This window comes from Trichomonas vaginalis, chromosome I (genome assembly GCF_026262505.1).
Source record: "Trichomonas vaginalis G3 chromosome I, whole genome shotgun sequence".
NCBI lineage: Eukaryota > Parabasalia > Trichomonadida > Trichomonadidae > Trichomonas > Trichomonas vaginalis.
In genome coordinates, this window is record NC_067203.1 from 4,591,347 (window position 1) to 4,614,660 (window position 23,314).

At 33.1% G+C, this 23,314-nt stretch overlaps 10 protein-coding genes and 1 pseudogene across 11 annotated transcripts, besides 3 other annotated features; 4 read left to right on the plus strand and 7 right to left on the minus strand.

Moving 5' to 3' along the window:
* Positions 1-2,274: part of a mobile genetic element that runs on past the window's edge.
* On the minus strand, positions 605-1,531 carry TVAGG3_0928800 (uncharacterized protein; the record flags this gene model as incomplete). The annotated part of the gene is made up of 1 exon (XM_051252515.1): positions 605-1,531. The coding sequence occupies one exon, from the start codon at positions 1,529-1,531 to the stop codon at positions 605-607; it is 927 nt and encodes a 308-aa protein (XP_051078089.1).
* Positions 1,572-2,021, minus strand: TVAGG3_0928810 (uncharacterized protein; the record flags this gene model as incomplete). Its single annotated transcript, XM_001330280.1, has 1 exon — positions 1,572-2,021. One exon carries the CDS (start codon positions 2,019-2,021, stop codon positions 1,572-1,574), a length of 450 nt encoding a protein of 149 aa, XP_001330315.1.
* Positions 2,275-2,424: 150 nt separating the features above from the next.
* Positions 2,425-4,065, minus strand: TVAGG3_0928820 (annotated as a pseudogene). The gene has a single exon. A coding segment is annotated over exon 1 (1,641 nt).
* A 69-nt stretch (positions 4,066-4,134) lies between these two features.
* Positions 4,135-4,350, plus strand: TVAGG3_0928830 (uncharacterized protein; the record flags this gene model as incomplete). The annotated part of the gene is made up of 1 exon (XM_001330279.1): positions 4,135-4,350. The coding sequence occupies one exon, from the start codon at positions 4,135-4,137 to the stop codon at positions 4,348-4,350; it is 216 nt and encodes a 71-aa protein (XP_001330314.1).
* Positions 4,351-4,374: 24 nt separating this feature from the next.
* On the minus strand, positions 4,375-4,611 carry TVAGG3_0928840 (N-acetylmuramoyl-l-alanine amidase family; the record flags this gene model as incomplete). Its single annotated transcript, XM_001330278.1, has 1 exon — positions 4,375-4,611. The coding sequence occupies one exon, from the start codon at positions 4,609-4,611 to the stop codon at positions 4,375-4,377; it is 237 nt and encodes a 78-aa protein (XP_001330313.1).
* A 1,774-nt stretch (positions 4,612-6,385) lies between these two features.
* TVAGG3_0928850 (uncharacterized protein) lies at positions 6,386-9,239 on the plus strand (the record flags this gene model as incomplete). Its single annotated transcript, XM_001330277.1, has 1 exon — positions 6,458-9,094. The coding sequence occupies one exon, from the start codon at positions 6,458-6,460 to the stop codon at positions 9,092-9,094; it is 2,637 nt and encodes an 878-aa protein (XP_001330312.1).
* A 34-nt stretch (positions 9,240-9,273) lies between these two features.
* Positions 9,274-11,694, minus strand: TVAGG3_0928860 (ankyrin repeat and SOCS box-containing protein 4 family; the record flags this gene model as incomplete). Its single annotated transcript, XM_001330276.1, has 1 exon — positions 9,274-11,694. The coding sequence occupies one exon, from the start codon at positions 11,692-11,694 to the stop codon at positions 9,274-9,276; it is 2,421 nt and encodes an 806-aa protein (XP_001330311.1).
* Positions 11,695-12,173: 479 nt separating this feature from the next.
* TVAGG3_0928870 (leucyl-tRNA synthetase family) lies at positions 12,174-15,334 on the minus strand (the record flags this gene model as incomplete). Its single annotated transcript, XM_001330274.2, has 1 exon — positions 12,192-15,314. One exon carries the CDS (start codon positions 15,312-15,314, stop codon positions 12,192-12,194), a length of 3,123 nt encoding a protein of 1,040 aa, XP_001330309.2.
* Positions 15,335-15,972: 638 nt separating this feature from the next.
* Positions 15,973-16,749, minus strand: TVAGG3_0928880 (cyclin-dependent kinase inhibitor 2C-related family; the record flags this gene model as incomplete). Its single annotated transcript, XM_001330273.1, has 1 exon — positions 15,973-16,749. The coding sequence occupies one exon, from the start codon at positions 16,747-16,749 to the stop codon at positions 15,973-15,975; it is 777 nt and encodes a 258-aa protein (XP_001330308.1).
* Positions 16,750-16,989: 240 nt separating this feature from the next.
* Positions 16,990-18,618, plus strand: TVAGG3_0928890 (uncharacterized protein; the record flags this gene model as incomplete). The annotated part of the gene is made up of 1 exon (XM_001330272.1): positions 16,990-18,618. The coding sequence occupies one exon, from the start codon at positions 16,990-16,992 to the stop codon at positions 18,616-18,618; it is 1,629 nt and encodes a 542-aa protein (XP_001330307.1).
* Positions 18,619-18,696: 78 nt separating this feature from the next.
* Positions 18,697-19,469, plus strand: TVAGG3_0928900 (uncharacterized protein; the record flags this gene model as incomplete). The annotated part of the gene is made up of 1 exon (XM_051252516.1): positions 19,195-19,443. One exon carries the CDS (start codon positions 19,195-19,197, stop codon positions 19,441-19,443), a length of 249 nt encoding a protein of 82 aa, XP_051078090.1.
* A 3,691-nt stretch (positions 19,470-23,160) lies between these two features.
* Positions 23,161-23,231: a mobile genetic element.
* Positions 23,232-23,254: 23 nt separating this feature from the next.
* Positions 23,255-23,314: part of a mobile genetic element that runs on past the window's edge.

A 23,314-nucleotide genomic window follows, 5' to 3' on the forward strand; every position in this document is an offset into this window, starting at 1 on the left:
TGCAAATCATCAAAAATAATTGTATTTTAAAAAACGATCAAATTATCCTTTCATTATTTTAAACTTAAATTAGTTTTTATGATTGACTAAAGCAATCATATTTATTCATCATTAAATAAACAAAAAAATAATATTTGAGAGTTATTTCAAAAAAAACACATTGAATTTATTAATTTGTCTCAATTTCAGTATTATAAATTTTTATAATTTCAATATTTTGAAATACACTTTTTAATATTTCAATATTTATGATATTTCAATGTATTAAGTGGTCTCAAATTGAGCTTCTCAAATATAAGTTGGCCTATTCAAATAATAAAATTAAATAATATTTAAAATAATAAATAAAAGTGATTGAGGTCATAGCAAAACGGCTGTTTCAGTCATTAATTCTTAAAAATAAAAAGGGTAAAAACTAAATACAATGGGTAAAATTCAATAGTGTCTGTGCTATCGTTCAATTTGAAGGTGTCTTTTGAAACCGCAAGACACATTGAATTTTTGAATAGTGTATTATGGTTTGACAGACACCAATGAAAAAAATAAAATGATATTTATTTTAAATATATAAGATCCTTATATAAAATATAAATATTTTATCGTTTTATTTTCTTGTTTTAGAAATGTTTTTTATTGAAAAATCAATAAAACTAACTCCAAAATAAAATTTTTGATTTAAAGACACTATGATGACACCAGGCAAATCTTCCAAGACACCTATCGTCGGGAATCTAACAACCCTATAATCATTTGATTTCTCAATTTTTCTTTTATCTGATTCCTTAACTAAATCATAAGTTAAACCTCGTTGCTGATATAATGGTTTCTTAATTAAATCTTTGAATGCTTGAGATAAAGCACCTGATGCAATTCTTGCTACTATAATTGGTTGGAATTGCTGTTTAAGTTCATCTTTAACATTTGCGAAAACTGGATCGAATAAAGCAACTTTAAAGAATTTCTTAGCTGAAATTTCAGGTCTAATATTTGCATATTGACCATCAAACTGGTTAGAATATCGTGGTAATCCATCCGGTCCCTCTTCAATAGCATTTAATTCTTCATTGAAATAAGAATATGGATTATGACGGTATGAATTAATTGGACCATTTTCACCTTCTCTAATGTATTGTTTAACAGCTTTTCCATTTTCATCAAATTGCATAGGATAACGTTCATTATATACTTTACGTTTAGGATAATCAGATATAGTTAATTTATAACCATTTATGACTTTAATATTACCTTGACCATCAGTAACGAAAACTTCATTTATACCATCAGGTTTTCCATTTGGACCCGTAATGTCTGCTTCATGTGCTTCCCAATTTGGACCATGACGTTTGGCATATGCTTGAGCTTCTGGTAATGTTAAAACGTTTCTCATTTGTTTAACATCTTTTTGAAGACCAGCAACAATATGAACTAATTCTTTCATTCCATCAGGAACTTTCATAGTTCTATTATATGCACCCCTTTTGTTTGTCCCTTGTTTTAATGGAACCTGTAGAAGATTTGCTATTTCTGTCATGTTTAATTATAAATAAAAAATAAAAATTAATTATAAAAAGTTAATCAAATTTAACACTTCCTTTATTTAAATCAACTATTATTTTTCCATGTTCACCTAATTGCTGATATTGTGTGTAAAGTTCATTAATGCTCATTGGTAAATTCACTTGATAAAGCATAACGTTCAACTGTTGACGACTAAACCCACTGAAAATGAAAAGGGTTGATAGATTTGATTTAATGTTTGTGCTTAATGCTTTGAAGTATTGAACAGCCATGAAGAATGAACACTGAATGTGTCGACATTGAGTTAATAACTGATTAAAATATGATTTCTCATTTGTTATTAGTTTTGATTTCACTGCATCATCTAGAAAAATGAGTGAATGCAAAAATTCTCTATCAAAATTTGAAATAGAAAGTGTTTCAAATATTTCATCCCGTTGTTTATCAATAATTTTATCCTCTAATCCTTGCTTCTTGATTGTATTATATAATTCTTTATACATTAAAAAGTTTTTTTAAATAATCTTCTGCTTCTTCTTGTGATAAATAAATAATTGGAATTTTGATTAAATGCTTTAAAGATTCAAATGTATCATCTGAAGGTGAACCTGAACGGTTGATATAAATTAACACATGTGAATGGGGGGAAGTGTTAGCAATAATGATAATTTGTTTTAATATCGTTAATGTTTTACCTTTATTTTGTTTACCAATTGCTGCAGTGATTGAATTTAAGTAACATTCAGAATATGGAATTTTCATTAATTTTTCCTTAGATAGAGCATTTCTATTATCACTCAATGCTTCATTAATCATATCATCTACGTATGTATTATATACTCCTGCTAATTCTTCATAAGGGGTGGATGAATTTAAATCCATTTAACCAAAAATAAATTTATAATTTTAAACATTTCTATTCATCAATATTTCATCATATGAACTTCTATACTGTGGTGGTGTACCTGTTGGATGATATTTCAAACCTTCATCCGGTGTCCATGTCCAATATGTAGTCCTAGTAAACCAAACCTGAGGAGGATTTGTCACCTTTGAACAGTAAGTGTCATTATACACCCTGAATGATTGGATAAGCTTTCACTTGTATGTAACTTGTGAGTTGAAAGTTTCTAATCCATCAAAGAATATATACCCGCTCCATCACGTTGAACTGGAATAGTGCATAAGAATGAAGTTTGGTCTTTCATGTTCTAGCTAATGGCGTGCCATTAATCATCATCAGTGGTCTAGTTAATGAGTCCTCATATTCTTCCGTGCATTCATTCACCCATCTAAATCAGAAGCTTGAAGCATACGTGTAAAGAATATGTCGCCCACTGTGGTCATCGCTTGATCGGGGAAGTTTCTGGAATCTATAGTGACCTGAAGACCTTGAAGCATTGGATTTTCTAAAACTGTTCTTTGCATTGCATTCTTCGGAAATGTTAACACAACATCTGTAACATTATGAAGAGCGTATGAGAAATCTGAGCTAATACCTTCAGGAGTGATGCAACCTCCATTTAGTGAACGAACGTCAATATGTTGAGCTGGAATCATGAATGGATCTTCCTTACTGAATAAACGTGGTATTGCTTTAACTGATTCTTCAATTAAACCGTATCCTGGTGTAATGCATTTATCCTCTAAAACTTCCATCTTTGTGCATGAAATAATAACGTTATCAACTTTTGCGTCAGCAGATGTAGCGGCTAAGCTTGTAATTAATTTGGCAGGAAGTCCGATTTGTTGGAATTTGCGATCATATTTATAAACATGATTCATAATCTTTTCATAATTTTCATCAGTTATCTTTTCATAAACGTAATTTTGTAAATCAGCAACTCTTAACGGGTCAACCTGACAAAATACTAAAGTATCCCTGAAAACATAATATTTAAGAATGATTTCACCAAATGATTTAGGATAATCATCGAACGCCTGAAATGCTAACAAATCATTTACCGGAATAATCATATCAAAAGTGACATCAACTTCTTCATTTGCGTTCTTGAAAACTTCTGAAGGGTCAATATATTTACCACATACTGAGTTATCATATTTTTGAACATTATTATATAACGAATGAACAAACTTTTTAACTTTCCTTTCTGATTTTGGTTTATATGTTGCAAATGCGAAAGATTCACGGGCGCAATCCATCTGAAGATAACCGGCATCACCTCTTTCGGTTTCTACTTCTAATTGTTTAAAGCTTTGATTTGATGATTTGTAACCAACGAATAAACGCATGCATTTAAAAGCGGCATCACATGTGAAAGCTTTATTTGAAACTAGAGTTGCTTTAACTTTGCGTTTAATATATGTGTCACCTAATTGATTCACATCATGAGCTGGATTTGTAATTCTTAAATGAGTTTGTTTATCATCAAAATATGGAGCATCAGAGTCATAGCATGAACTTTCAAGTTCTCTATAATATCTTCTACCGTCATTCTTTGTGAATATTTCATTTATCTTTTCGAATGAATGAAACACATTTCCATTAATCGGTTTAGTGTTTGGCACCAAATAGTTAGTCGTCATTTATTATTAAATAAAAAATCAAAATTAAAAGATGAAAATGAATTTTTAATTTTAATGAAATAATCAACTATGGCTGCAGGATTCTTTAAAAAATTATGGGATAAAGTAAAAAGAGGAGCGCATAAAGTTTGGGAAACAATGAAGAAAGGAGCAAATTGGATATTTAAGAATAAAGAAGCAATTAGTGACGTTGCTGAATCAATAACACCAAAAGCTGCCCCAATAAGAGAAATATTAAATAAAGGAGAAAAAGTTTATCAAAGACTTCAACCGATACTAAGATAAAAATAATATTTATTTATTTTTCCACTATCTACCTCCTATTTTATTAAGTATTCCTTCAGCTATTCCACCAATTGCGTTACCTGCTTGTGCTCCCATCGCCGGATTACCTGCTTTAGTACCTAATACTCCACCTATGATAGTTCCTGCCGTTTTCGCTACTGGTGCCAAAAAGTTTGCAACGGGTTTAATAATCTTTTGATGAACCCAACCCGCAGCTTTCTTAATTCCATCCCATAATTTTTTAAAGAATCCTGCCGCCATTTCTGATTTAATATTAATTAAAAATATATTTCATCACTTATATTCTAATTTTTATTTAATGATAAATGAAACCGATTTTAAAAATAAATGAAACAGAGGAGGAAGAAATAAATGAAAGTGAAAATGTTCAACAAAAAATAAACGTTGTTAAACCAATTACTGAAATAAAAATTTTTTCATCTGTTGAAGAATTTAATGACTACTATGCTAACAATAAAAAATTATTTGAAGAATTGACAACGTGTAAATTGAATAAAATGTTTAAAGTTGATGGATTCAAAATTTCAAAAATAAAGGGGGTGGTTAGTTTGAAATCTATTCCTCAATCAAGAATCACCTCATTAATGAAAATAGATGATTTAACAAAAAGAATAGAAGAGATTGAAGAAAGAATGAATCAAATAATTGATTTCATAAATTCAAATAATCATTAGTTTCTTAAAGCTCTATGTTGATTCTGAGACATGAATTTTTAAAGTTTATTTTTTAAAAAATTTTATTTCATTATGGTAGTGAATCTTTCATTCATGAAAATAATTATTTCTAATTTCTTTTATTCTCTCGTACATACTAGATTTGAAGAATTCAGAACTTTTACCATAATCTCCTAAATGTTTTCTTATCCCTAACGTGTGCCAGTTATTATATGAAACTGAATAAACTTTATCTTTATCTTTACACCTTTCATCACTTCCAATATATTTATATCTCAGTTTTGATTTAGCATTTTCATATTCATTAACGTTTAATAATTCACAGTCTTCCTTTTTAAATATATGTTTAAGATATTCAGAATTTAATACTCTACGTTTATATGCTCCTAACTTAGTTCTAAAGGTTTTTCTACAAAATTTAGGAATTCCATCCTCTTTAATGTCATCAATGATTTCCATTTCATTAGTTTCAATTTCTTTTTCTCGTTTATGAGGTCTTTGATTATGACTCCATTGATTCCATGAAATTAAATATTCTTTATCATTATATTTATACCTCATTAGCTTATTTTGGCTTTCATATTCATTTAATAATTCACAGTCTTCCTTTTTAAATTGAAGTTTAACCCATTCAGGATTTAAACAATGTTTAATTAATCGCGGAATATCTGACATCATCTATATATAGCTTCTTTTATAAAAGATAAAAAATAAATTATTTTAAAATTAATGTTAATTTTTTAAAATGTGTTTATAAATAAATATATTTTAATGCATCGTCTATATATAGATGTAACAAAAAAAGTCACACAACCCTTCCTACTACTAGGCAATTTGATACATTTTCCATTTATTTTTAATGAGAATCTTTGAAAAATCATGCAAAGAATCCATACTGTTCTTTCGAAACAATAATATAAAGTTTGATTATTTTTATACGTTTATTTTTGATTTTTCTGAAGTGGCATGACAAAAAAAATTATCGTTAAATAATCATATAATTGTTTAATTAACAAATCTTTCTCAACATTTTCGTAAAATTTTGCGGTAGAAATTTGAGAAGAATATTATTTTGATTTTTCAGAAATGTCCTATAGAAAGGAAATTTTACATCATGAATGTTATAGTGTGCTTAATTTCTACTTTGCATAGCATATCATACATAAAAGTATCATCATACTCTCAAAAAAATTTTATTCAATCGATAGCAAATCATAATAATCATAAGGAACGCAATAATACACTAAACACATTATAATCTATTTGTTTCCCTGTTCCAAAATACAGACAATTTCCATAAAAATCATGCTTGCAATAAAGGGGTAAAATAATTACCCTGACGTTAAGCAAACTCAAATACTTCCGGAATGTCCCAGCCGAATTATGAAAATCGGCCTCCATATCGGGAAAACATGGATCCGAACGTATTTCTGAATCCTAACTTAACAGGTTTTGACTTTGCTATGAAAAATATCCCACTTATTCCATATTGCCCAGATTTACTTCAAAAAATCTCCAGAGCACGATTTGTTAATTGTGGACTCCTTAGTATACCTCCAGGACTCGAATGCTACAAGTGTATTTCAATTATCGACTTAACGGAAAATTTATTACAAGAATTAGATAAAGATTCGTTCAAACCTTTCGAAAACTTACAATCTCTCACCCTTACGGCTAACAATTTCTCTGAATTTAAGTTAAACTTACCGCCAATGTTAATTACGTTAGATTTAAGTTTTAATCCAAATCTAAACATCAACGATATCTGGGAACTCGATGTTCCGAACCTTGAAGTCATAAAACTCTCACATTGTGGCATCAAAGCCCTTCCAGAAGCGCGACCATCGTGGCTTCAAACAGTGAGAACGATTCACCTTGACGGTAACTTCCTTACAGACCTTGCTCCATATTTCGATGAGTTTGAGAACTTGACTGAGCTCTCACTTTTCGGAAATTGCATCAAAAATCTCGATACTTCGTTACTTCCTCAACAATTCAAATTGCTTAACCTTTATTTCAATTACATTGAGGATTGGGATGGCGAAGAACCTCTTAATACTGTTACGCTTAACTTAAATACGAATCCATTTAAATCTTTTCCTTTGAAGCTTCTTGAAACAGTCGGACTCCGTGCATTAACTTTGTCTCACTGCGACATTGACGGCGAACTCGATTTTGAGTTCCCAGAAGCTTTGGCAGCCTTAGATATTTCGTTTAACAATATTACATCACTTGGAGCTACATTCATATCATCCATGCACAGATTAACAGCATTGAATGCCTCCAACAACCAAATTTCGCAAATTTCAGATTCATTTCCTCAGAGACTTGCTTTATCTCGTCTTGTACTTGACCACAACCAGATATCGACGCTTCCTGAGTCATTTAAGAACCTCACAAACCTCGACCAACTCTCCATGGTCCATAATCTCCTTCACGAAATTCCTCCGATTTCATGTTCTCATTTACGCATCTTCAACGTGTCGTTTAACCAGTTGGAAGAGCTTCCAGACTGCTTCTCCAACTGGTCCTTCCTTTCCGATTTCAACGTTTCCTTCAATCGACTTTCAACTTTACCGAGATCTCTTTCCGCCTGCAGAAAAATCATCGAATTTAATATTTCTGGAAACAAGTTCAAAGTTTTCCCACGTTGCCTCTTCTCATATTCGCAATTACGAACACTTATCGCTTCCAACAACGAATTGTCGACTTTACCGCAATCGCTTGGCTCATTCTTCTTCCTTACTACATTTGATGGCTCGAACAACCATTTCTCGACCGTTCCGTCCTATTTTGGCCAATTATCTACACTTCGTATTTTATCCTTTAGCCACAACTGCATTTCATCTTTACCAGCTGATTTCCAGTTACCTCCAGTTAACGTTGTCGATTTTTCCTACAACAACATCTCTTCATTTGATTATCAGTGTCCTACAGCCCAATCTGTTAATCTTGATTGCAACAAACTTACTAATTTCAATCCAGCGAATTTCCCTGCTGTCAGATTCATTTCCATCAACAACAATCCCCTTTCTTGTACATTTCCTTCATTATTAATCCCGTTGTTCTCCATAACTACTCTTACAGCCTTCGAAATGCTCAGTAGCGCATCCCTGCCCTCCGAAATCCCTCCAGTTCGCTTCCACCTCGTTACAGATCACCACATCTCAAATTCCCAGCGATTCGGAATCGGCTACAGTGCAACAATGGGCGTAAGACCGAACATGGAAGACGTGATCACCTTCCAAACTTATCCAAACGATCAGCATTTGTTTGGATTATTTGATGGCCACCAAGGAAACGTTGCTGCAGCCACTTCCGCTATCTGTCTCCACAACGAACTTCTCCAGAATGCAGTAAACGCTCCAGATGACCAACTCCCCGCTGCAATCACCAATTGTTACACAGCAGTCAACCAGAAACTGAAAATGATTGGAACAAGAGATGGTTGCACAGCCATATCCGCATTCATCAGGAAGAACAAGTGCTACACAGTCGGTATCGGTGACTCTCGAATTGTTTTGGTCAAGAAAAACAGTTCGAAACGGTTAACTGTTGATTACAAACCGACTATGCGTTCTGAATACGAAAGATTGCGTAAATGCGGTCTTACAGTCAATTCCGAAGGCAGGATTGGCCGTAAACTTGCTGTAGCACGCACATTAGGCGATTTCTGGTGTGAAGGACCAGGACTTTATGTTCCTCCCGATGTTTCATCGTTTGAAATCAACGAAGAAGAAGATTTAGCGTTGATTATTGCATGTGATGGTGTTTGGGATGTGATACAAGATGACGATGCTGCTGAGATTGTCAGGAACTCAGAGAACGCGCAAGATGCAGCAACGACATTGAGAAATGTCGCATTTGCTTTGGGTTCGAAAGATAATATCTCAGCAATGATTGTTTTCTTTGATTCGAAAGAAAAAGGTCTTCAATACACAAACAATGTCAAAGAATTGCCTCCTGTGAAAGAAGAAATAGATAATGATGATACATTAGATATTGGTGCTCCTGTTGCTCAACTTCCTCAAAGAAGAAGAAGACGCTAATTTTTATTTTAATTTATTTTGTAATTTTTTTTTATTATTGTTATTGTTATTTTTTTAATTGTGTTTTATTCTATTTGTTTTAGATTTGTTTATTTTTTATCATTATTCCTTTTTCACCAAAGTTTTATTTTTTTAAAAAACGAAGTTATAATAAATTAAATATATTTATATATTTTCATTTATTTATTGTTTGAGGATTTTGCATCATGCGAAAGAAGATCAATGATTTTTTGATAATTTTTTTGTTCTGCATAATGAAGAGCTGTAAATCCATTTTCATCTTGTTCATTAATATTTACACCATGTGAAATTAATACTTCAATGATTTCTTTACAATTATTCTGTGCTGCATAATGAAGGGCAGTTAATCCATCTTTTGTTTTTGCATTAATATTTGCACCTTTTGAAAGTAGAAATTCAACGTTTTGATGAAGATTTATTTTTGCTGCGTAATGAAGAGCAGTCAATCCATTTTCATCCTCTTCATTAATATTTGCACCATGCGAAAGAAGAAGTTCGATCATTTCTATACTGGTATTCTGAACAGCAAAATGAAGAGCCGTTGTTCCATCTTTTGCTTTTTCATTTACATTTGCGCCGTGCGAAACAAGAGTTTCAATTGTTTTTTCATTGCATTTAGCTGCTGCATAATGAAGAGCGGTTTGTCCATTATTATCTTTCTCATTAATATTTGCACCATGAGAAATACAAAGTTCAATTTCATCGAAATAATTAGATATTGCGGCAATATGAAGAACTGTTCTTCCTTCATCATATTTTCCATTGACATCTGCACCATGCGAAATAAGAAATTCGAGTACTTTATATATTCCATTATCAGTTGCATGATAAAGCAATCTTGGCATGTATTCATTGATATTTGGACAATGTGGAAGAAGAAGTTCGAAGATTTGATTTCCATTATAGCATATTGCAAGATTGAGCAAGTTTCCCATATCTTCATTTATAATTGGATCATGTGAAAGTAGAATTTCAACTATATCTATACAATTCCTTCTAATTGCAAGTTGAAGTGTGGTTTCTTTATTTTTATCTTTTTCATAAATGTTTGCACCATGCGAAAGAAGAAGTTCAATAGTTTTTTTATTCAATTTATTTACTGCTAAATTAAGAGCAGTTCTTTCATCTATATCCTTCTCATCGATATTTGCACCATGTGAAATAAGAAGTTCAGCTGTCTCAATACTATTATTTTCTGCTGCATAATGGAGAGCAGTTCTTCTTGATTTATCCTTTTCATCGATATTTGCACCATGTGAAATCAGAAGTTCGGCTATTGCTTTACTATTATTTTTTACTGCACAATGAAGAGCAGTTTGTTCAAATTCATCTTTATAATTGAGATCTGCACCATGTGAAATAAGAAGTTCGGCTATTTCTTTATTGCTATTTTCTGCTGCATAATGAAGAGCAATTCTTCTTAATGTATCCTTTTCATCGATATTTGCACCATGTGAAATCAGAAGTTCGGCTATTGCTTTACTATTATTTTTTACTGCACAATGAAGAGCAGTTCTTCTTGATTTATCCTTTTCATTGATGTCTGCATTATATGATATCAGAAGTTCGGCTATTGCTTTACTATTATTTTCTGCTGCATGTATCAGAGCTGTTTTTCCAAATACATCTTTTGTGTGGGTTTTTGCACCTTGTAAAAGTAAATATTCACAAAGGGATGGTATTTCAAACATGGTTGAATAAACTAAACATTTGTTAATATTATTGGTATGATCGAGATAAACTAAAAACACCTCAAGATTATTATAAATTGGGTATTGCATTAGATTGATCTCTATATCATATTCATTCATCAAGAATGTAACAAAATCAATGTTGTGTGAAATAATTGCATATTCCATGCATTTTTCATCTGGTTCTTGTATTTTCAAACATTCACTCATGATCTCTGGATTTCCTCCTAAAAATGAAAATTCAAGACATTTTTGAGTTATTTCTGAGTTAAATTTCGTTCTTAAAAACTTGAAACAATCAACTGCCCCATAATAACAACATAAATCAAGTAATGAATACGATTTTTCATCAGGTGGCAATAAACTACTTCTGTGCGTTTGATCTTCATTAAATTCATCTCTTTCAGTGAATGCGATGAATTTTTCTTTGTCGTTATTCATTATTGCTCTGAAAATTGTATCTTCTGTGTGAATTGCATTTTCCATCATTTCTCTGTAAATTGGGTTTCTAGGATCATCAATCCCTTTGGAACCATTAGACATGTATATTTTAATTCCATATTCTTTATAAAACAGATAGTTAATAAATCCATTAGCTTTTTTAACTTCTGTTAAAGGATATTCATCATATATGAGTTTGGCAAGCTTCAAATATGACTTTGTATAACGATTATTAAATGGAATGATATTTAAAATGTCTTTTATAATCTTGTCAGGGAGAAACTTATTTGAATCAATCAAATTTGTTTTGATCATATTGTAAATCGATATTAATTCTTCTTCGTTTGTCACCTTTAACTTATATAGTGCATTATATGAATCAATATAGTATTCATAGGTACTTCTCAATTCACCGTATTTATCTGAGTTGATGTCTTGAGCAGACATAAAAAATTTTGAAAAATTCCAATTAAAATTTTTAAAAAATTCCATTAAAAAATTTTCAATTTCAATTATAAAGAAAGTTACAGCATAATCTCAAAAGTCCCTATATTATGGAATTTCTGTTGTTTTGAATGAATCACAAAATTGAATCAAACCGATTTAATTCAAACTGGAATCGAGTAGTTATAGTTCTCCGTTTTGTAACTATGATTCAATTCAACCTCCTGTAAAGGAAAAAAATCACATTCATACAATTTTTTTCCAAAAGTATTCTTTCATTTTTTTTTGACCCCTATTCTTTATATCCTAATTTTCTATAATTAAAAGTTAATATTTTTGATCGGGAAAAAGTTATTATAATTCAGTACCTTGTACCTCATTTGGCTGTTGTATTTTTTTGTTAATAAAATAAAGATATAACAGAAAGTGATACACTTAAAGATTAATGAAGTTTCATTTATAACATGTTATAATTTAAAAAGAAAAAAAGTGATTTATTTTTATTGAACGAGAATTACATTAGCAGTTGGGATGTAAACCTGAGCCTGCTCAACAATTGTCTTATCCCAAAGATCTCCTTCTGGAACAGAATCGTAGAACTCGATGTTTGTAATTCCCTGAGCTGACAACTGTTTTGTGAACCAAGACTTGTTGTTGTTGCACAACTCTAATTGGTTAATTTCTGGTTTGTCAGCGAGTAAGAATGGGCCGAACTCCGGAACAGCTTCCTTGTAGAAGTTGAGGAAAGCCATGTACTCCTTCTTGTTTGCCTTAGATAGAACTTCATCAGCTTGGATTTCCTTCATAACTGTCTGGTCATCGAACTGGTTGTTCTTCTGATCCCAGTGCTTTCTCAAGATTGCGAGAACGTGTAATTGAACTTCTGTGAAATCGTTCTTGATGAAGACAGCAGCAGTGTTCAACTGCTTTCCTTTCTTGATTCTGAAACCGATTGTCTTGTATGTCTTCTGCAAGAATCTTTCCTCGAAGAACAATCTTCCATCGTATGACCATGATGATGGGAATGGCTCCAAAACAATTGACTTCTCATGGCCCAACAACTTTGTCCAGCAGTAGTCAGTGAACTGTGGAGCGATTGGTGTCAACAACAACAATGAATAGTTGATGTACTTCTCTCTAAGAATTGAAGAGATCGGGACACCTTCCAATGATGAGTTGTAGTCGGACCAAGCGTTCTGGAGATCGAAGAAACAAGCCTTGAGAGCATCCTTGTAAGCCATCTTTGCGTAAGCGTTGTCTGTGTCTGTGATGATCTTTGCAAGCTTAGCGTCGAAGAGCTTATCGAAGAAGTTCTCGATTTCATTTCTTGATTCTTGTGGTGGGAACTTGATGACGTTGATCAAGTTGAATAATCTTGCCATTGCTCCTTTAGCAGTGATATCTGTGAAGTTTGCATCAGCAGAGCCATCACCAGCATCAGCCAAAGCGATTCTTGTTGCTGAGACAGAGTATTTCTCGATAGACTCAACAACAGTTAAGAAGTTGCCTTCGGACTTTGACATCTTCTTGTTGTTCAAGTTCAAGAAACCATTAGCTCTGACAGCGAGTGGATAATACTTTGGATCGAAGACAGCTGCGTGGTTGTAGAGCCACATTGTGAGGTGGTTTGTGACTAAGTCCTTTCCGGAAACTCTGCATGAGCATGGGTAGAAGAACTCGAACTCGCGCTTGCACTTCTTGAGTAAGTCTTCTGGAATTGTTGTTGGCATTGGTCCATCTCTGAAGACATAGTTGAAGAAGTCGTCGTTGACTAATTCTGGTTTAATGCCGCAGATGCCTGGTTTGGAGCCTTCTAAGTCACCTTGCAACAAGTGTGAAATTGTGTAGAAAGCAGTGTAGATTGTTGAGTCAGAAAGAGAGTCAATGAGATACTGCTCATCGAATGGGAGACGTGTGCCAAGACCGTATTGACGAGAGCATGCCCAGGCGGAGAGCCAGTCGAAGCAGGCTTTGAATTTCTCGCGGATTTCTGGATGGTAGCACTCCATTGTTGCGAAATGGTCGACAACTTGCTGCTTCCACTCTGGTGTGCCGTAGAGAAGGTACCACTGGTCCATCAAACAGACAACACACTCAGCGCCGGTTCTGGCAATGACTGTTGTGTCTGGTTCGTAGTAGTCGATGGCTGATCCTTCGGCAATCATCTGCTTCTTGGCAAGTTCCTTGGCCTCTTTGACTGGCTTGCCTTCGAATGGGCCGTAGATCATTGTACCATTGTTGAATCCATCCATGTAAGCGCGATGCTTGGCTTCTTCGAGCTTTTCTGCCTTTGTAGCCTTCTTGAATGCTGGATCTGCATCGACTTCCTTGATTGTGGCTTCAGCTGCGAAGTCGCCGTATTTAGGAGAGTTGATGATCTTGACAATTTCGAAATTGAACCAATCTAAGTTGATTCCGTACTTTTCGCGCATTGGTTTGTTCTTCTTGAGATCAAGAATGCCTTGAAGATCTGCTGGAGCATCAGATGCAACGCATGTAACAATTCCTGTGCCCTTTGTCATCAAAATTCCTTCTAATGGGAAACCGCGGATTGCGCCCTTGATGGATGGTGTTGTGCATTCGGCACCTAAGAGCTTGTTGGACTCGAGTTCGAAGATTGGGTCTGCTTTCTCGACATATTCCTGGGCAATGAGATTCTGGACGCAGCGAGTGCCAGCAACGTAGTATTCGTTAAGGTTCTTGGCCTTGACGACGTCGTATGTCTCTCCTGGCTTAACCCAGTAGTTTGTCTGTCCGATCATTGTTTCTGGACGTAATGTAGCGGCAAGAAGGAAGACTTTAGCATCGCCGCATTGTGAGAAGCGCTCATCGACCTTGACTGGGTCAACAAGCTGCATCTTGATGAGTGTATAGTTTGTTGGTTGGACACCTTCGCCAGATGAGCGATCGTGGTCCATGCATGGCTGATCGTTGGATGGATCACAGATTGTTGGTCTCTTATCTTTGACTACGTAGCCTTTCTCCTTGAGAATTCTGAATTGCCACTTGACGAAAGCGTCGAAGTAAGGATTGACGTCTGTTGTAATGAAGGAACGGCGCCAGTCAACAGCAGCACCGAACTGCTTCATATCCTTAACACCATATGGTGGGAAGTAGTGGAGCCATTTGAGTGGATCGACAAACTCTGGGATTTCGTTCTCTGGAACACCGATGTGCTTCATGATTTCGACTTGTGAGGCGTTCTTCTCTGTCTTTGATGCCATCTTGGACTTGAGAACCTTTGATGAATCTGCTGCCTTGATTGCGTGGCCTGTTTCGAGTTCGCGCTTGAGCTTATCAGCAGAAGCCTTGATTGGCATACCTGTGCAGTGGAAGGCAAATGGGAAGAGAGCCTTCTTTCCCTTCATTCTCTGATAGCGAACAGCGAATTCAGCCTTGGAGATTGTGAAAAGGTGTCCAAGGTGAAGACGACCGTTCATGTATGGGAATGGGAATGTAATCATGTAATGATCTTCGTTTCTGCCTGTTTCTGGAGCATCGACTTCGTAGATCTTCTGGTCTTCCCATGTCTTGTTAATCTCCTGCTCGTAGCCCTTGAGCTCGTCAACACGAGATTGCCAAAGCTGATTTTCATCATTCGATTTATCACGTTTGTTCGACATGATTTTAAAATATTGTTAGCCGTACAAAAAAGTGCCAAGAAATTTTGTAAAAAAACTAATTCTGCCGATACAAATTTTATGATAAAAAATTGTGGAAATACAAGATTTCTAACTATTGAGAGTTTGATCATTTTCCTCAGATAAATTGAATAGATTCACAATTTTGAAAAGTTGGGAACCAGTCTTTTCAAAGCAACTTATCTGAGGATAAATATCTGATATAGCAAACTTGGTTCTTATCAAATTAAAGTTTATTCAACCTTCTGATCTGCTTTTCAGTATGTTTTTTGCATGATCAATTAATAATAAAATTAAAACAATAATAGTTCATGGTGATGAACATACTTATACTAATTAATGGGGCTACAAGTGCTCATTCCTTCAATATTTTGGAAATCAATAGTATGAGTATCGCATCGCCTATAAAGTCTCTAAAAATAAGCAAAAAAAGCATAAGTATTTGTAAAGATAATACACAGAAAAATCCCAAACTAATTAGAAAAAAAATCTAAATGCTTGACGAACTGCACGATAAAAACGTTGTCGCCGAATAGGATAAGAACAATATTCCATATGATATTCTGATTGACGTTTATAAACATAACAACAATATGTCGATCGTCTTGAGAAGCAATATGGTGAGTAGTTTTATTTCATGTTATAAGAAGTTATAAAAGTCATTAATATTTGCTCCATGCAAAATAAGAAGTTCTGTACATTCTTTATTATTTCTTTCTACTGAATAATGCAGTGGTGTTTTTCTATTATTGTCCTTAATATTAGGATCTGCTCCGTTATATATAAGAAGTTTTGCAATTTCATTGCAACGATGTTGGATCGCTATATGAAGTGGTGTTCTACCATTAATATCTTTCGAATTGATATCAGATCCATTAGAAACAAGAAGCCGAGATAAATTATACCGATTTGCTTTTTCACATGAAATATGAAGAGGTATATTATATTCGGAATCCTTGGCATTTACATCTGCATCATTTGAGATCAGGAATTTTGCAATATCTTCGTATTTCTTTTCTACATTATAATGAAGAGCTGTTTTCCCGTGATTATCTTTAATATCAACATCTGCACCATTGGCAACAAGAGTTTCGAGTAGTTTTCTTTTATGCATTATTGCTGCAATATGGAGAGGAGTTTGCTCGTTAGCATCTTTAATATTGATATCAGCGCCATTTTTAATAAGAATTTTAATTGTTTTATCTCCTTCGTTGTTTTCAACTGCATAATGAAGTGGTGACTTTCCATATTTATCTTTGAAATTAACATCTAATCCGTGTGAAATTAAAAGTTCTGTCAATTCATTGCATTGTTCATGCATTGATGAGAAATGCAGAGCAGTTTTATTATCAAAATTTTTGGCATTAATATCTATTCCATGCGAAATAAGGAGTTCGGAATTTTTAATAAATGACATATTGTCAGCTGCAATATGGAGAGCACTGTTTCCGTATTTATCTTTCAAATTAACATCAGCTCCATGAGATAATAGAATTTCTACTATTTCTGAGGATTTTTTACTCTGAACCGCAATATGGAGGGCCCTTACACTTTTAGGTTGAAAATTGAGATGCTTATCGGGATCTTTTATTAGTAAACTATCATAAAAATTTGAGATAAAAATTGAATGTCATTCAATTTTTTTTATTTTGATATAATGTTTTTCTTTCTAAGTTCTCTTATCAGAGCAAAGCAAATTGGTTTATCGTTAGGGGATAGCTATGTTGCTCTCTCACGCGATGAGTATACTACAATTTCTGTTCCACAACCTCAAAATTCAGAGATTCAATACGATGTTTACTTAGTTTTACATAATCCAGAGAATTTTGAGATCAAATCTGATAAACATCCTGCACAAATATACAAAAATGTTCAATCTCTTGATATCAAAGCTGATTACCACGCCTATCCAGATCTTTATTATACAGTTTTCTATGTTATCAAGGATTACTGCAAATCCGTCGATGTAGCATTGAATGTTAAAGATCAAATCGTTATTGGCTCTGACGGAAACGTTCCAATTAAAGCAGGAGAAACAAGATGTCTTCTTTCGGCAACAGCTGTTCAAGTTACTTACACATTCATGTCTTCCAATCTCAATGATGATAGTGTTTTTTCTGTTTCTACTCCAGAAATGACAATAAATTCAAATAATACGGTTGATCCTTCCTTTGTTGGAGGAAGTATGATCTTATCTCTTAAATTAGGCGAAAATTCTACAAATGGCAAAGCTGGCATCACTAAAGTCGTTGATAATAAAAAGTATCCTTCAGATTACAAATTCTCCAAGGGATTTTATCATCATTCTTCAGATGTTTCGGCGATATCCGAAAGTAAAGTAGCAGTTGAGATCGATGATGATACAGATGACGACGATGACTCACCTTCTCCAGAAGATGAATATGATTACCACGAAACATCAGATGATGAGTACGATGATGATGAATGGGAAACAGAAAGTTGCTCTTCAACCTCTTATAATGATGATTCCCTTTCAATTGCAAAGAAACCAAATTGTTATGCTTTTGCAAAGAATACAATGGTTTTGTTGCATCCAAAGATGGAAGATATATCATCTATTAAAGCTGTTACTGATATGGGTCAGAAATCTCATCATTCCGTTCTTGGAAAATCTCATAAATTTGCCATCAACTTTGATAAAGAAGGAAAACTCAAACTAAAATCACCAAATGTTTCCTCAATAAAGATGACGGCGTTTAATTATGGAAATCTTGCTGATAAATGCAAACAATTTTATTATCAATCAGGACCAAACGTTTACTACGCTTCAACAGCAGAAGCTAAGACAAACAACTTAACTATCACTTCTAATATGCAGTCCTGCATCTTCTTTTCAATAGTTAATGAATATCAAGTCAAATCTTCTGTTGAATCTAAAGGAGACATAACAACACATATCTACAATACTGCAGGAGAAGAAATATCTGTAGCAAATGTTTCCCATCTGAATTCATTTGTTGTTTCATTTGAAACAAAGGAACCAAAAGAAGCATCATTACTAGTTAAAATGGAACTTCCTCTTGGCGAGAAATATAAATATTTCCAATCTAGTTCTAAACATTACGACATCACAGATTCATCAGACTCTGCAAATGGAAAGAAGAGGAATTGGAATCTACTTATGATTCTTTGCATAGTTTTTGCTTGCCTTATTGTTATTGGAGGAATTGCTATTGCTTTCCTCATCTACAGGCGAAAGAAAGGATCTTCAAAAGATGCATACTTCGCTGTTGATGTCAAAGATGATGATGAAGTTAATATTTAAATTGGTTAGTTAATAAAAAATTTTTTTTTATTTTTCCTATATATGTTTTTATTTCTTAAACCAACAATTATTGTTACAGAAAGATCTTGGAAATTGAAGAACCATCACAGCTTTTTGTACGAAATTGGTTGACATGAACGCGAGGTAATAAAATGACAAAGAAATATTTAAAGAGAACATGCCACAAATGATACCAGAAATTTGTCCAAAACTTCGAATATTCCGTTGAATCACTAACTGGAACCCTTCCAAATTCAGACCCTTTGAAGCCGAAGAGGATTGGATTAACAGCTCCTGAATGCAAACGGATCTCCAAATTGTTCCTCCAGAGATATATGGACCAACAATACATTTCGAGATTGTATCAGCATATTTCTACAGTAGATTCAATATCGGTCATTACGAATCACAAAAGCGAATTCTTAATTTGCATGGCGATGACAAAACTTCGTTAATGATGCTATTGAACACTTACAGAGTCTGTGCATCGATAAGAGATTCACTGAGAACCAAGCTTTAGCTGATAAATATTATTCATCAATTTTCAAAGCATTTGGAAATAAAGCTGATTGGCTGATGAATTCTCATGAAGAAATCAGAGAAATTGATGATTACAAACAATATGTAACTATTTACGAAGCGAATGATACATGGAAAGATTTACTTTCTCATGCTATTACTTCTAAAATCATTCGCTTGGATGACATCATGAAAATCATTCATGAAAAGATGGAGATAACTTTCTTAAGAGGCTTCCAAGAGTTTAAGCAAACAGAAGACAAAATCGAAAACCTCAAAGAAAGAAGTCATCAACAATTCCGGTGATTCTTTTTATTTAGGATGGTTACGGTAAGCTTATCCTAAGAGAATAAAATAATTTTTATAAAATTCACTAAAACCCTTTTTGAACTAAAATAATAGTAGCATTTTAGTATGTACTAAAAATATTAGAAAAAAAGGAAAGCTATTGAATAAAAAAAAGAGATAATTTTATTTTGTATTAGCTTTTCTAGCACGGTTAAAGTATTTATGCCTTTCCTTCTTTGACATTTTATTCCAGGTGCCAAGAGTGCATCTATATTCATCATTAGCAGTAACACCTGGATATTCACGAATAAGTTTTTTATGAAAATCTTTGCAAAACTCTATGAAAGGTGTTGATCTGAGACCTTTTGGACACGTGAAATACTTGTCATATGGTATTTCATATTCATCGCTATCCCATTCTGATGGTTCTTTATCTTCGTCAAATAAATCTGCAAATTTTGGATCTATACCTTCCAACTGAGATTTCTTGTTTTGGGCTTCTTTGTTTGCTTTAGCCTTATCTTTATATTTTTATTTATCTTCTTTTGATAACTTTTTCCATCTCTTTTCTATTTCTTTAGCCATCTCCATAAGGTCTATATCGGGCTTTTCAGCTCTAATTACTGGCTTATTTTCTTCCATAAATACCAATTTAGGCTTAACAGGAAGCATTTGTAGAAATGAAAAAAAGTTTATTATAGTTAAAATGTGATCTATTATATATTTTCTAATATGCTTATTTAACAATTAGTAAAAGTATAATTTTTTGTTGCATTTGAGGGGATAAAACAGAAATTCTAGGAGGCAGATTTTTTTATAGGAAAAAAACGATCGACTTTATTTTCGTTTCAGGCTATCTACCCGCAAACCAATATCACAGACTCATTCAGCTACACTAATTGACTTTAGTAATCATGATAACATATCCTTTTGCAAAGATTTCTCCATTGAATAAAGAAAAAATTAGCATTAACGTAGTAAAACTACCACGGACAACTGCTTTTGTGCACGAGCTTTCACAGAAGGATAAAAACTCTGAAGAAATTTCCGATTGGAAATAACAAAAAGGTCTAATTGGTTCTTAGCACAGATGCTCCTAGTCAATTCTTTTTACCCAGATTTGCTTTACTTTTACCACTCCCCATGTAATTTCTGGGGAAAACGATAATTCATTTTTTTTATGGATGAATAGATCGTTTTCCTAGAAAGGACCTCATATCTCTGGCTAAAAAGAGTGTCAGATCCTAAATAGATTATTGATCTAGTGTACAAATCCAATAAAAAGCCTATTTTTTTGGCTTTTTTGGTGCTCATTTTTTCGAAGATCTACATGAATATGGGGAAACCATCGGATTTTTTTGGTTAACCCACATCTTCATGTAGTCTGGACTATCTTTCCTCGAAGGACCTCTTTACGGGTGTAAAAACTCATAAAGTTCTCAAAAGATTCATTCTCGATCTCCATGCTGAAAGAATTTACAATAAAAAAGAGATCTACGCATCAAACTACAGCCATAAATGAACTGAACCCCTAAAGCTCAGCTCTTAGTTTATCAAAAACGTCGAAATCCTTCTCATTGCAATCAAATTTTCTCAATAACTCATAAGAAAAATCGAATTTTGATTAAGCCGATGTTATAGGTATCACAAATACTACAAACTTGAGCAATATCGAAATTGCCAGCAAAAGTTTGAAATTGCATTGCTCATATTTGTTTTGTAAACTAAAAATCTGCTTATATTATTCATTAATTTTTTATATATTATTCATATACTTTAATAAAAACAATACTATTTCACCTTAAAAATGAATTTCATAAGTCAATATTATTTTTTTGAAAATGTATCAATTTTCGATTAAAACAACATGAGAATAAAATTTACGCAAAATTATTTTAAAAAATGGTTTTAAAAATTTACAATTGATGAAGAATAAGATTGCAAGAAGTTTTGAAGTTTAATTTTAAGAAAAAAAATTCGGATATTATTCATGGATCTAAGTAATCTGATATTTGAGTATCGGCACTATGCATAAAACATATATTTATAGTTTTGTTGGATTTTTATGATTTTAAATATATTCAAATTTGGCAATCCAATAGATTTTTAAAAAATAGGTAAATAAAAATAGATTACATATGCAGCAGATTTAGAACATGAAACAAATCTTATAGTGACCCAAAAAAAAATTCATGATCCAAAAAAGAAAAAAATTGGGTAAATGGGAATCAAACCTTAGCATAACGAATCATTATGTCAGATGTTTCCACTACACTACACCAGCAGTTCGAAAAATACCCTTGGTGGTTCTATTTAATAGCTACTCCCAACGATAGGCGGTGTCCCCAGCTTTCGAGAGGTGGTAAAAGTAAAGCAAATCTGGGTAGTACATTATGTCCAGATAATTTTGAAGCAAGAAGAAAATTATCCAAATATCCACACAAGCTTCTCCCTTAGATACTTTCCTCTTAAACACTAAGTAATTAACAGTAAAAATATTGTTTAAAATTATTTTTATTAGTTTTTGATGTTTTTTCAACAATATCAGTATTAAATTTAAATCAAATATTATCTCTTGATTGTCTACATACATATGTAAAGAGACGATACTGGATAATTCGTTCTTCACTGCAATGAAAAAGAAATAACAACTCTAACAACACTATCCTCTTTCTGGTTGACTAAAAATATCAAAGAAGCAGCTCTTACTGCTCGAACTTCTTTAATCATTTCAACAGATTTAGGCAGTAAATATGATCAGCATGAAAAGAAGTTTGTTGCGATAGTAACGTTCTTTGAGTTTTTCGTAACAACTTTCATAATTATGTCGATGATGTTTGGAATGTCTTCATCAAATTTTTCCGCATTTAATGTAGAAATATTTGATTCAATACCAGAGAGAATAATATTTGATAAATTAGATAAAGATGAATACATTTTATTTAATCTGTATGTGAAAAAAGATCTTGTAATTATCTTAATGATGTCTCATGTCCTTTGAAATAATTGAATTAAACCATAAATTTTTAACAAATTTATATATTTTGCTATTATTCATATGATTTTAACAATACTATCAGAAAAATTATTAAACTGTAACAATTTCTTATAGGTTCTTCTTGTCCTAGAGATTAATTTTAACATGTCTTGTATGTTTTCAAAGAAATAAGGGAAAATTTTAAAAATTTTATATCGGATCCGCTTGCTCTCTGAGTCATTTTTTCAAATGCTATTATCATTAATTGTATTGTCTCAAGAGTATAGATACAAGGTGATGTGATTTTTGCATCCCTGGGATGGACGATACACCCAAAATGTCACCTTTTTGGGATAACAAAATTTTATGTGTTATTAGAGTTCTGCAAACCATATGCACAATATCTATTCAGCCTGACTTCTTGTATATAGGAGTCTGGCTGAATAGATATTGTGCATGTGGCAATATAAGTAATTCCGAGATTACCATCGTGAGCTATAGTACACTACTTCTCCTTGGTCCTAGCTCAGTTCCAAGGATATCAGTGTTCAAGGATTTGGCAAGGTCCTTCTGAAGTCTCTCATTCGATGAGAGATTTCGGAAGAACCTTGCCTTAAAGTATTCCAACTCTTGTTCTCTTGTTCCTGAATAGTCAGAAAAGTTATTTGACTACTTAAGGCAGAGATTATCCGAGGTCCCTCATTTGATGAGAGGCCTCGGATAATCTCTGCCTTAAAGTTGTACACTTGTAGTCAATTAGAATGTAAGTATACACGGATAAGACAGCTTTCTTCTGAAGTCTTAGATTTGATGAGAAGCCTCAGAAGAAAACTGTCCTATCTGATAATAAAAGGAGTTTCAGAAGCTCCAGAGCTCCCTTTCGTAAGGAATGGGAGCTTTGAAGCTCCTGGT